The sequence below is a fragment of the Oncorhynchus nerka genome, linkage group LG12 (assembly GCF_034236695.1).
Source record: "Oncorhynchus nerka isolate Pitt River linkage group LG12, Oner_Uvic_2.0, whole genome shotgun sequence".
In the NCBI taxonomy this organism is placed as follows: Eukaryota; Metazoa; Chordata; class Actinopteri; order Salmoniformes; family Salmonidae; genus Oncorhynchus; species Oncorhynchus nerka.
Window position 1 is genome coordinate 2,106,182 of NC_088407.1, and position 14,977 is coordinate 2,121,158.

A 14,977-nucleotide genomic window follows, 5' to 3' on the forward strand; every position below is an offset into this window, starting at 1 on the left:
TGTTGCTGGCTGTGACATTGCTGATTAACGAGCTGACCCATCAGGTATTGATAGTGGTAATCAACCATGAGGTCTGTGATTAACAAAGCCGACCTCATCAGTATTATAGTAATAAACCATGAGGTCTCGTGACTAACAGTTGACCCATCAGTGGCCAGAGCAATGAACCACTTGAGGCCTGTGATCACCAGTTGACCCATCAGTATTATAGTAATAACCATGAGGTCTGTAGATTAAGCAGTTGACCCACTCAGTATTATAGCAGTAAACCATGAGGTCTCATGATAGTCATTGTTAATCAGTCAAGATATAGTAAGAAACCGCAGGCTACATGACCCATCAGTATTATAGTAATAAACCATTTATGTCTGTGATTAACAGTTGACCCACTAGTATTATAGTAATAAAACCACGCAGGTCTGTGATTAACAGTTGACCCATCAGTATTATAGTAATAAACCATGAGGTCTGGTAGATTAACAGTTGACCCATCAGTATTATAGTAATAAACCATGAGGTCTGTGATTAACAGTTGACCCATCAGTATTATAGTAATAAACCATGAGGTCTGTGATTAACAGTTGACCCATCAGTATTATAGTAATAAACCATGAGGTCTGTGATTAATAGTAATAAACAGTTGACCATCAGTATTATAGTAATAAACCATGAGGTCTGTGATTAACAGTTGAATCAGTATTATAGTAATAAACCATGAGGTCTGTGATTAACAGTTGACCCATCAGTATTATAGTAATAAACCATGAGTCTGTGATTAACAGTTGACCCATCAGTATTATAGTAATAAAACCATGAGGTCTGACCATCAGTATTAACAGTTGACCCATCAGTATTATAGTAATAAACCATGAGGTCTGTGATTAACAGTTGACCCATCAGTATTATAGTAATAAACCATGAGGTCTGTGATTAACAGTTGACCCATCAGTATTATAGTAATAAACCATGAGGTCTGTGATTAACAGTTGACCCATCAGTATTATAGTAATAAACCATGAGGTCTGTGATTAACAGTTGACCCATCAGTATTATAGTAATAAACCACGAGGTCTGTGATTAACAGTTGACCCATCAGTATTATAATCATCATTAATCTCTATTATAGTAATAAACCTAACAAGACATTAACAGCCCCATCAGTTTATCGTTCTTCCGAATCTTTTGACCAAGGTTCATCATGCAGACAAAGTATTATAGGACAATAATAAAACCATGATTGAAAAGTATTGAACCATGAGGTCATTAACAGTTGACCCATTATTATAGTAATAAACCATGAGGTCTGTGATTAACCAGTTGACCCATCAGTATTATAGTAATAAACCATGAGGTCTGTGATTAACAGTTGACCCATCAGTATTATAGTAATAAACCATGAGGTCTGTGATTAACAGTTGACCCATCAGTATTATAGTAATAAACCATGAGGTCTGTGATTAACAGTTGACCCATCAGTATTATAGTAATAAACCATGAGGTCTGTGATTAACAGTTGACCCATCAGTATTATAGTAATAAAAACCATGAGGTCTGTGATTAACAGTTGACCCATCAGTATTATAGTAATAAACCATGAGGTCTGTGATTAACAGTTGACCCATCAGTATTATAGTAATAAACCATGAGGTCTGTGATTAACAGTTGACCCATCAGTATTATAGTAATAAACCATGAGGTCTGTGATTAACAGTTGACCCATCAGTATTATAGTAATAAACCATGAGGTCTGTGATTAACAGTTGACCCATCAGTCAGTATTATAGTAATAAACCATGAGGTCTGTGATTATTGACCCATCAGTATTATAGTAATAAACCATGAGGTCTGTGATTAACAGTTGACCCATCAGTATTATAGTAATAAACCATGAGGTCTGTGATTAACAGAGGTTCAGGATTGACCATCAGTATTATAGTAATAAAACCATCAGGTCTGTGATTAACAGTTGACCCATCAGTATTATAGTAATAAACCATGAGGTCTGATTAACAGTTGACCATCAGTATTATAGTAATAAACCATGAGGTCTGTGATTAACAGTTGACCCATTATTATAGTAATAAACCATGAGGTCTAGATTAACAGTTGACCAGATCAACAATTATAGTAATAAACCACGAGGTCTAATTAACAGTTGACCCATCAGTATTATAGTAATAAACCAAGGTCTGTGATTAACAGTTGACCCATCAGATGGTAATAAACCATGAATGATTAACAGACCCATTATTATAGTACAAACCATGTTTTGATTAACAGTTGACCCATCAGTAGCTATAGTAATAAACCATGAGGTCTTTAATTAACAAATTGACCCATCAGTATTATAGTAATAAACCATGAGGTCTGTGATTAACCATTATAGTAATAAACCATGAGGTCTGTGATTAACAGTTGACCCATCAGTATTATAGTAATAAACCATGAGGTCTGTGATTAACAGTTGACCCATCATATTATAGTAATAAACCATGAGGTCTATTAACAGTAATAAATAGTAATAAACCATGAGGTCTGTGATTAACAGTTGACCCATCAGTATTATAGTAATAAACCATGAGGTCTGTGATTAATATTAACAGTTGTAATAAACCCTGTGATTAACAGTTGATATTATAGTAATAAACCATGAGGTCTGTGATTAACAGTTGACCCATCAGTATTATAGTAATAAACCATGAGGTCTGTGATTAACAGTTGACCCATCAGTAATAAACCATGAGTATAGTACCCATCAGTATTATAGTCAAAACGAGTCTGTGATTAACAGTTGACCCATCGATATTATAGTATTATAGTAATAAACCATGAGGTCTGTGATTAACAGTTGACCCATCAGTATTATAGTAATAAAACCAAGAGGTCTGTGATTAACAGTTGACCTTCAGTATTATAGTAATAAACCATGAGGTCTGTCTTAACAGTTGACCCATCAGTATTATAAACAAAACCATGAGTCTGTATTAACAGTTGACCCATCAGTATTATAGTAATAAACCATGAGGTCTGTGATTAAAGACCCATCAGTATTATAGTAAATCTGTGATTAATAGTTGACCCATCAGTATTATATAATAAACAGTCTTTTATTAACAGTTGACCCATCAGTATTATAGTAATAAACCATGAGGTCTGTGATTAACAGTTGACCCATCAGTATTATAGTAATAAACCATGAGGTCTGGTGATTAACAGTTGACCCATCAGTATTATAGTAATAAACCATGAGGTCTGTGATTAACAGTTGACCCATCAGTATTATAGTAATAAACCATGAGGTCTGTGATTAACAGTTGACCCATCAGTATTATAGTAATAAAACCATGAGGTCTGTGATTAATAGTAATAAACCAGTTGACAGTTGACCCATCAGTATTATTATAGTAATAAACCATCAGTATTATAGTAATAAACCATGAGGTCTTAGACACAGTGGTCTGTATGATTAACAGTTGACCCATCAGTATTATAGTAATAAACCATGAGGTCTGTGATTAACAGTTGACCCATCAGTATTATAGTAATAAACCATGAGGTCTGTGATTAACAGTTGACCCATCAGTATTATAGTAATAAACCACAAGGTCTGTGATTAACAGTTGACCCATCAGTATTATAGTAATAAACCATGAGGTCTGTGATTAACAGTTGACCCATCAGTATAGTAATAAACCATGAGGTCTGTGATTATACCCATCAGTATTATAGTGTAATAAACATGAGGTCTGATTAACAGTTGACCCATCAGTATTATAGTAATAAACCATGGTCTGTGATTAACAGTTGACCCATCAGTATTATAGTAATAAACCATGAGGTCTGTGATTAACAGTTGACCCAAACCATCAGTATTACCCATCAGTATTATAAACCATGAGGTCTGTGATTAACAGTTGACCCATCAGTTCTTCATTAGACAAAAGCTAAAACAAATGTAAATACAGCATTAAAACCAAAATGAGGGTCTGGTGATTAACAGTTGTAATAAACCATCAGTTGATCAGTATTATAGTAATAAAACCATGAGGTCTGTGATTAACAGTTGACCCATCAGTATTATAGTAATAAACCATGAGGTCTGTGATTAACAGTTGACCCATCAGTATTATAGTAATAAACCATGAGGTCTGTGATTAATAAAACAGTTGACCCATCAGTATTATAGTAATAAACCATGAGGTCTGTGATTAACAGTTGACCCATCAGTATTATAGTAATAAACCATGAGGTCTGTGATTAACAGTTGACCCATCAGTATTATAGTAATAAACCATGAGGTCTGTGATTAACCCATCAGTATTATAAATAAACCATGACCCATCAGTATTATAGTAATAAACCATGAGGTCTGTGATTAACAGTTGACCCATCAGTATTATAGTAATAAACCATGAGGTCTGTATTATAGTTAACAGTTGACCCATCAGTATTATAGTAATAAACCATGAGGTCTGTGATTAACAGTTGACCCATCAGTATTATAGTAATAAACCATGAGGTCTGTCTTGACCCATCAGTATTATAGTATTAACAGTTGACCCATCAGTATTATAGTAATAAACCATGAGGTCTGTGATTAACAGTTGACCCATCTGTGATTAACAGTTGACCCATCAGTATTATAGTAATAAACCATGAGGTCTGTGATTAACAGTTGACCCATCAGTATTATAGTAATAAACCATGAGGTCTGTGATTAACAGTATTATAGTAATAAACCACGACCCATCAGTATTATAGTAATAAACCATGAGGTCTGTGATTAACAGTTGACCCATCAGTATTATAGTAATAAACCATATTAACAGTTGACCCATAGTATTATAGTAATAAACCATGAGGTCTGTGATTAACAGTTGACCCATCAGTATTATAGTAATAAACCATGAGGTCTGTGATTAACAGTTGACCCATCAGTATTATAGTAATAAACCATGAGGTCTGTGATTAACAGTTGACCCATCAGTATTATAGTAATAAACCATGAGGTCTGTGATTAACAGTTGACCCATCAGTATTATAGTAATAAACCATGAGGTCTGTGATTAACAGTTGACCCATCAGTATTATAGTAATAAACCATGAGGTCTGTGATTAACAGTTGACCCATCAGTATTATAGTAATAAACCATGAGGTCTGTGATTAACAGTTGACCCATCAGTATTATAGTAATAAACCATGAGGTCTGTGATTAACAGTTGACCCATCAGTATTATAGTAATAAACCATGAGGTCTGTGATTAACAGTTGACCCATCAGTATTATAGTAATAAACCATGAGGTCTGTGATTAACAGTTGACCCATCAGTATTATAGTAATAAACCATGAGGTCTGTGATTAACAGTTGACCCATCAGTATTATAGTAATAAACCATGAGGTCTGTGATTATTATAGTAATAAACCACTTAGGTCACTGGTTAACAGACCCATCAGTATTATAGTAATAAACCATGAGGTCTGTGATTAACAGTTGACCCATCAGTATTATAGTAATAAACCATGAGGTCTGTGATTAACAGTTGACCCATCAGTATTATAGTAATAAACCATGAGGTCTGTGATTAACAGTTGACCCATCAGTATTATAGTAATAAACCATGAGGTCTGTGATTAACAGTTGACCCATCAGTATTATAGTAATAAACCATGAGGTCTGTGATTAACAGTTGACCCATCAGTATTATAGTAATAAAACCATGAGGTCTGTGATTAACAGTTGACCCATCAGTATTATAGTAATAAACCATGAGGTCTGTGATTAACAGTTGACCCATCAGTATTATAGTAATAAACCATGAGGTCTGTGATTAACAGTTGACCCATCAGTATTATAGTAATAAACCATGAGGTCTGTGATTAACAGTTGACCCATCAGTATTATAGTAATAAACCATGAGGTCTGTGATTAACAGTTGACCCATCAGTATTATAGTAATAAACCATGAGGTCTGTGATTAACAGTTGACCCATCAGTATTATAGTAATAAACCATGAGGTCTGTGATTAACAGTTGACCCATCAGTATTATAGTAATAAACCATGAGGTCTGTGATTAACAGTTGACCCATCAGTATTATAGTAATAAACCATGAGGTCTGTGATTAACAGTTGACCCATCAGTATTATAGTAATAAACCATGATTAAGGTTGACCAGAAATAAGGGAATATTGATATCATCAGTATTATGATTAACAGTTGACCCATCAGTATTATAGTAATAAACCTGTGATTAACAGTTGACCCATCAGTATTATAGTAATAAACCATGAGGTCTGTGATTAACAGTTGACCCATCAGTATTATAGTAATAAACCATGAGGTCTGTGATTAACAGTTGACCCATCAGTATTATAGTAATAAACCATGAGGTCTGTGATTAACAGTTGACCCATCAGTATTATAGTAATAAACCATGAGGTCTGTGATTAACAGTTGACCCATCAGTATTATAGTAATAAACCATGAGGTCTGTGATTAACAGTTGACCCATCAGTATTATAGTAATAAACCATGAGGTCTGTGATTAACAGTTGACCCATCAGTATTATAGTAATAAACCATGAGGTCTGTGATTAACAGTTGACCCATCAGTATTATAGTAATAAACCATGAGGTCTGTGATTAACAGTTGACCCATCAGTATTATAGTAATAAACCACGAGGTCTGTGATTAACAGTTGACCCATCAGTATTATAGTAATAAACCACGAGGTCTGTGATTAACAGTTGACCCATCAGTATTATAGTAATAAACCATGAGGTCTGTGATTAACAGTTGACCCATCAGTATTATAGTAATAAACCATGAGGTCTGTGATTAACAGTTGACCCATCAGTATTATAGTAATAAACCATGAGGTCTGTGATTAACAGTTGACCCATCAGTATTATAGTAATAAACCATGAGGTCTGTGATTAACAGTTGACCCATCAGTATTATAGTAATCATCATAATCTCTATATATGAAACTCTAACAAGTCAACAGCCCACTTACCTTTTCATCAAAATCTTCTCTAAGCTTCTTCACTGTAGACAAAATAAAACAAATGTATAAAAGCATTACAATAATAATCATAAAGACTGGAAATATGAATATTGATTAATATTCTCTGTTTTCTGGTTGTAAACACACACAGTCTTTAAAAAACACAAATGAAAATACAGTATAACCATTAAAACCATGAGGTCTGTGATTAACAGTTGACCCATCAGTATTATAGTAATAAACCATGAGGTCTGTGATTAACAGTTGACCCATCAGTATTATAGTAATAAACCATGAGGTCTGTGATTAACAGTTGACCCATCAGTATTATAGTAATAAACCATGAGGTCTGTGATTAACAGTTGACCCATCAGTATTATAGTAATAAACCATGAGGTCTGTGATTAACAGTTGACCCATCAGTATTATAGTAATAAACCACGAGGTCTGTGATTAACAGTTGACCCATCAGTATTATAGTAATAAACCATGAGGTCTGTGATTAACAGTTGACCCATCAGTATTATAGTAATAAACCATGAGGTCTGTGATTAACAGTTGACCCATCAGTATTATAGTAATAAACCATGAGGTCTGTGATTAACAGTTGACCCATCAGTATTATAGTAATAAACCATGAGGTCTGTGATTAACAGTTGACCCATCAGTATTATAGTAATAAACCATGAGGTCTGTGATTAACAGTTGACCCATCAGTATTATAGTAATAAACCATGAGGTCTGTGATTAACAGTTGACCCATCAGTATTATAGTAATAAACCATGAGGTCTGTGATTAACAGTTGACCCATCAGTATTATAGTAATAAACCACGAGGTCTGTGATTAACAGTTGACCCATCAGTATTATAGTAATAAACCACGAGGTCTGTGATTAACAGTTGACCCATCAGTATTATAGTAATAAACCATGAGGTCTGTGATTAACAGTTGACCCATCAGTATTATAGTAATAAACCATGAGGTCTGTGATTAACAGTTGACCCATCAGTATTATAGTAATAAACCATGAGGTCTGTGATTAACAGTTGACCCATCAGTATTATAGTAATAAACCATGAGGTCTGTGATTAACAGTTGACCCATCAGTATTATAGTAATAAACCATGAGGTCTGTGATTAACAGTTGACCCATCAGTATTATAGTAATAAACCATGAGGTCTGTGATTAACAGTTGACCCATCAGTATTATAGTAATAAACCATGAGGTCTGTGATTAACAGTTGACCCATCAGTATTATAGTAATAAACCATGAGGTCTGTGATTAACAGTTGACCCATCAGTATTATAGTAATAAACCATGAGGTCTGTGATTAACAGTTGACCCATCAGTATTATAGTAATAAACCATGAGGTCTGTGATTAACAGTTGTCCCATCAGTATTATAGTAATAAACCATGAGGTCTGTGATTAACAGTTGACCCACCAGTATTATAGTAATAAACCATGAGGTCTGTGATTAACAGTTGACCCATCAGTATTATAGTAATAAACCATGAGGTCTGTGATTAACAGTTGACCCATCAGTATTATAGTAATAAACCATGAGGTCTGTGATTAACAGTTGTCCCATCAGTATTATAGTAATAAACCATGAGGTCTGTGATTAACAGATGACCCATCAGTATTATAGTAATAAACCATGAGGTCTGTGATTAACAGTTGACCCATCAGTATTATAGTAATAAACCATGAGGTCTGTGATTAACAGTTGACCCATCAGTATTATAGTAATAAACCATGAGGTCTGTGATTAACAGTTGACCCATCAGTATTATAGTAATAAACCATGAGGTCTGTGATTAACAGTTGACCCATCAGTATTATAGTAATAAACCATGAGGTCTGTGATTAACAGTTGACCCATCAGTATTATAGTAATAAACCATGAGGTCTGTGATTAACAGTTGACCCATCAGTATTATAGTAATAAACCATGAGGTCTGTGATTAACAGTTGACCCATCAGTATTATAGTAATAAACCATGAGGTCTGTGATTAACAGTTGACCCATCAGTATTATAGTAATAAACCATGAGGTCTGTGATTAACAGTTGACCCATCAGTATTATAGTAATAAACCACGAGGTCTGTGATTAACAGTTGACCCATCAGTATTATAGTAATAAACCATGAGGTCTGTGATTAACAGTTGACCCATCAGTATTATAGTAATAAACCACGAGGTCTGTGATTAACAGTTGACCCATCAGTATTATAGTAATAAACCATGAGGTCTGTGATTAACAGTTGACCCATCAGTATTATAGTAATAAACCACGAGGTCTGTGATTAACAGTTGACCCATCAGTATTATAGTAATAAACCACGAGGTCTGTGATTAACAGTTGACCCATCAGTATTATAGTAATAAACCACGAGGTCTGTGATTAACAGTTGACCCATCAGTATTATAGTAATAAACCATGAGGTCTGTGATTAACAGTTGACCCATCAGTATTATAGTAATAAACCATGAGGTCTGTGATTAACAGTTGACCCATCAGTATTATAGTAATAAACCACGAGGTCTGTGATTAACAGTTGACCCATCAGTATTATAGTAATAAACCACGAGGTCTGTGATTAACAGTTGACCCATCAGTATTATAGTAATAAACCATGAGGTCTGTGATTAACAGTTGACCCATCAGTATTATAGTAATAAACCATGAGGTCTGTGATTAACAGTTGACCCATCAGTATTATAGTAATAAACCATGAGGTCTGTGATTAACAGTTGACCCATCAGTATTATAGTAATAAACCATGAGGTCTGTGATTAACAGTTGACCCATCAGTATTATAGTAATAAACCATGAGGTCTGTGATTAACAGTTGACCCATCAGTATTATAGTAATAAACCATGAGGTCTGTGATTAACAGTTGACCCATCAGTATTATAGTAATAAACCATGAGGTCTGTGATTAACAGTTGACCCATCAGTATTATAGTAATAAACCATGAGGTCTGTGATTAACAGTTGACCCATCAGTATTATAGTAATAAACCATGAGGTCTGTGATTAACAGTTGACCCATCAGTATTATAGTAATAAACCATGAGGTCTGTGATTAATAGTTGACCCATCAGTATTATAGTAATAAACCATGAGGTCTGTGATTAACAGTTGACCCATCAGTATTATAGTAATAAACCATGAGGTCTGTGATTAACAGTTGACCCATCAGTATTATAGTAATAAACCATGAGGTCTGTGATTAACAGTTGATTCAGTATTATAGTAATAAACCATGAGGTCTGTGATTAACAGTTGACCCATCAGTATTATAGTAATAAACCATGAGGTCTGTGATTAACAGTTGACCCATCAGTATTATAGTAATAAACCATGAGGTCTGTGATTAACAGTTGACCCATCAGTATTATAGTAATAAACCATGAGGTCTGTGATTAACAGTTGACCCATCAGTATTATAGTAATAAACCACGAGGTCTGTGATTAACAGTTGACCCATCAGTATTATAGTAATAAACCATGAGGTCTGTGATTAACAGTTGACCCATCAGTATTATAGTAATAAACCATGAGGTCTGTGATTAACAGTTGACCCATCAGTATTATAGTAATAAACCATGAGGTCTGTGATTAACAGTTGACCCATCAGTATTATAGTAATAAACCATGAGGTCTGTGATTAACAGTTGACCCATCAGTATTATAGTAATAAACCATGAGGTCTGTGATTAACAGTTGACCCATCAGTATTATAGTAATAAACCATGAGGTCTGTGATTAACAGTTGACCCATCAGTATTATAGTAATCATCATAATCTCTATATGTGAAACTCTAACAAGACAACAGCCCACTTACCTCGTTCTTCCGAATCTTTTCCAAGGTTCATCACTGCAGACAAAAGGAAAGATAAATATAAAAGCATGACAATAATAATCATTGAAAAGCCTATTGAACCATGAGGTCTGTGATTAACAGTTGACCCATCAGTATTATAGTAATAAACCATGAGGTCTGTGATTAACAGTTGACCCATCAGTATTATAGTAATAAACCATGAGGTCTGTGATTAACAGTTGACCCATCAGTATTATAGTAATAAACCATGAGGTCTGTGATTAACAGTTGACCCATCAGTATTATAGTAATAAACCATGAGGTCTGTGATTAACAGTTGACCCATCAGTATTATAGTAATAAACCATGAGGTCTGTGATTAACAGTTGACCCATCAGTATTATAGTAATAAACCATGAGGTCTGTGATTAACAGTTGACCCATCAGTATTATAGTAATAAACCATGAGGTCTGTGATTAACAGTTGACCCATCAGTATTATAGTAATAAACCATGAGGTCTGTGATTAACAGTTGACCCATCAGTATTATAGTAATAAACCATGAGGTCTGTGATTAACAGTTGACCCATCAGTATTATAGTAATAAACCATGAGGTCTGTGATTAACAGTTGACCCATCAGTATTATAGTAATAAACCATGAGGTCTGTGATTAACAGTTGACCCATCAGTATTATAGTAATAAACCATGAGGTCTGTGATTAACAGTTGACCCATCAGTATTATAGTAATAAACCATGAGGTCTGTGATTAACAGTTGACCCATCAGTATTATAGTAATAAACCATGAGGTCTGTGATTAACAGTTGACCCATCAGTATTATAGTAATAAACCATGAGGTCTGTGATTAACAGTTGACCCATCAGTATTATAGTAATAAACCATGAGGTCTGTGATTAACAGTTGACCCATCAGTATTATAGTAATAAACCATGAGGTCTGTGATTAACAGTTGACCCATCAGTATTATAGTAATAAACCATGAGGTCTGTGATTAACAGTTGACCCATCAGTATTATAGTAATCATCATAATCTCTATATGTGAAACTAACAAGACAACAGCCCACTTACCTCGTTGTTCCAGTAGTTCTTCAAGCTTCTTCTTCACTGTAGACAAAATAAAACAAATGTATAAAAGCATTACAATAATAATCATAAAGACTGGAAATATGAATATTGATTAATATTCTCTGTTTTCTCGTTGTAAACACACACAGTCTTTAAAAAACACAAATTAATATACAGTATAACCATTAAAACCATGAGGTCTGTGATTAACAGTTGACCCATCAGTATTATAGTAATAAACCATGAGGTCTGTGATTAACAGTTGACCCATCAGTATTATAGTAATAAACCATGAGGTCTGTGATTAACAGTTGACCCATCAGTATTATAGTAATAAACCATGAGGTCTGTGATTAACAGTTGACCCATCAGTATTATAGTAATAAACCATGAGGTCTGTGATTAACAGTTGACCCATCAGTATTATAGTAATAAACCATGAGGTCTGTGATTAACAGTTGACCCATCAGTATTATAGTAATAAACCAAGAGGTCTGTGATTAACAGTTGACCCATCATCATAATCTCTATATGTTAAACTCTGACAAGACAACAGTTACCTTCTTCCATTTGTTCTCTAAACTTCTTCTTCTCTGTAGACAAAAGAAAACAAATGTATAAAATCATTACAATAATAATCATAAAGACTGGAAATATGAATATTGATTAATATTCTTTGTTTTCTCGTTGTAAACACACACAGTCTTTAAAAAACACAAATGAAAATACAGTATAACCATTAAAACCATGAGGTCTGTGATTAACAGTTGACCCATCAGTATTATAGTAATAAACCATGAGGTCTGTGATTAACAGTTGACCCATCAGTATTATAGTAATAAACCATGAGGTCTGTGATTAACAGTTGACCCATCAGTATTATAGTAATAAACCATGAGGTCTGTGATTAACAGTTGACCCATCAGTATTATAGTAATAAACCATGAGGTCTGTGATTAACAGTTGACCCATCAGTATTATAGTAATAAACCACGAGGTCTGTGATTAACAGTTGACCCATCAGTATTATAGTAATAAACCATGAGGTCAGTGATTAACAGTTGACCCATCAGTATTATAGTAATAAACCATGAGGTCTGTGATTAACAGTTGACCCATCAGTATTATAGTAATAAACCATGAGGTCTGTGATTAACAGTTGACCCATCAGTATTATAGTAATAAACCATGAGGTCTGTGATTAACAGTTGACCCATCAGTATTATAGTAATAAACCATGAGGTCTGTGATTAACAGTTGACCCATCAGTATTATAGTAATAAACCATGAGGTCTGTGATTAACAGTTGACCCATCAGTATTATAGTAATAAACCATGAGGTCTGTGATTAACAGTTGACCCATCAGTATTATAGTAATAAACCATGAGGTCTGTGATTAACAGTTGACCCATCAGTATTATAGTAATAAACCATGAGGTCTGTGATTAACAGTTGACCCATCAGTATTATAGTAATAAACCATGAGGTCTGTGATTAACAGTTGACCCCATCAGTATTATAGTAATAAACCATTAACAGTTGAGGTAATAAACCATGAGGTGATTAACAGTTGACCCATCAGTATTATAGTAATAAACCATGAGGTCTGTGATTAACAGTTGACCCATCAGTATTATAGTAATAAACCATGAGGTCTGTGATTAACAGTTGACCCATCAGTATTATAGTAATAAACCATGAGGTCTGTGATTAACAGTTGACCCATCAGTATTATAGTAATAAACCATGAGGTCTGTGATTAACAGTTGACCCATCAGTATTATAGTAATAAACCATGAGGTCTGTGATTAACAGTTGACCCACCAGTATTAGTGTAATAAACCATGAGGTCTGTGATTAACAGTTGACCCATCAGTATTATAGTAATAAACCATGAGGTCTGTGATTAACAGTTGACCCATCAGTATTATAGTAATAAACCATGATTAACAGTTGACCCATCAGTATAAAATAAACCATGAGGTCTGATTAACAGTTGACCCATCAGTATTATAGTAATAAACCATGAGGTCTGTGATTAACAGTTGACCCATCAGTATTATAGTAATTAAACCCATCAGAGGAGGTCTGTGATTAACAGTTGACCCATCAGTATTATAGTAATAAACCATGAGGTCTGTGATTAACAGTTGACCCATCAGTATTATAGTAATAAACCATGAGGTCTGTGATTAACAGTTGACCCATCAGTATTATAGTAATAAACCATGAGGTCTGTGATTAACAGTTGACCCATCAGTATTATAGTAATAAACCATGAGGTCTGTGATTAACAGTTGACCCATCAGTATTATAGTAATAAACCATGAGGTCTGTGATTAACAGTTGACCCATCAGTATTATAGTAATAAACCATGAGGTCTGTGATTAACAGTTGACCCATCAGTATTATAGTAATAAACCATGAGGTCTGTGATTAACAGTTGACCCATCAGTATTATAGTAATAAACCATGAGGTCTGTGATTAACAGTTGACCCATCAGTATTATAGTAATAAACCATGAGGTCTGTGATTAACAGTTGACCCATCAGTATTATAGTAATAAACCATGAGGTCTGTGATTAACAGTTGACCCATCAGTATTATAGTAATAAACCATGAGGTCTGTGATTAACAGTTGACCCATCAGTATTATAGTAATAAACCATGAGGTCTGTGATTAACAGTTGACCCATCAGTATTATAGTAATAAACCATGAGGTCTGTGATTAACAGTTGACCCATCAGTATTATAGTAATAAAAAACCATGAGGTCTGTGATTAACAGTTGACCCATCAGTATTATAGTAATAAACCATGAGGTCTGTGATTAACAGTTGACCCATCAGTATTATAGTAATAAACCATGAGGTCTGTGATTAACAGTTGACCCATCAGTATTATAGTAATAAACCATGAGGTCTGTGATTAACAGTTGACCCATCAGTATTATAGTAATAAAACCATGAGGTCTGTGATTAACAGTTGACCCATCAGTATTATAGTAATAAACCATGAGGTCTGTGATTAA

At 34.2% G+C, this 14,977-nt stretch overlaps 1 protein-coding gene across 1 annotated transcript in view; it reads right to left on the bottom strand.

Annotated features, from left to right (window-relative positions):
- Window positions 1-6,996: 6,996 nt before the first annotated feature.
- Window positions 6,997-14,977, bottom strand: part of LOC115118359 (butyrophilin-like protein 10) — an 804,641-nt gene continuing 796,660 nt past the window's right edge. The window contains exons 7-10 of the mRNA XM_065025989.1: window positions 12,504-12,536; window positions 11,947-11,982; window positions 10,874-10,906; window positions 6,997-7,052 (exon numbers count right to left, since the gene is read on the bottom strand). Of these exons, the coding sequence (XP_064882061.1) occupies window positions 6,997-7,052; window positions 10,874-10,906; window positions 11,947-11,982; window positions 12,504-12,536 (158 nt within the window). The remainder of the gene's footprint in view (window positions 7,053-10,873; window positions 10,907-11,946; window positions 11,983-12,503; window positions 12,537-14,977) is intronic.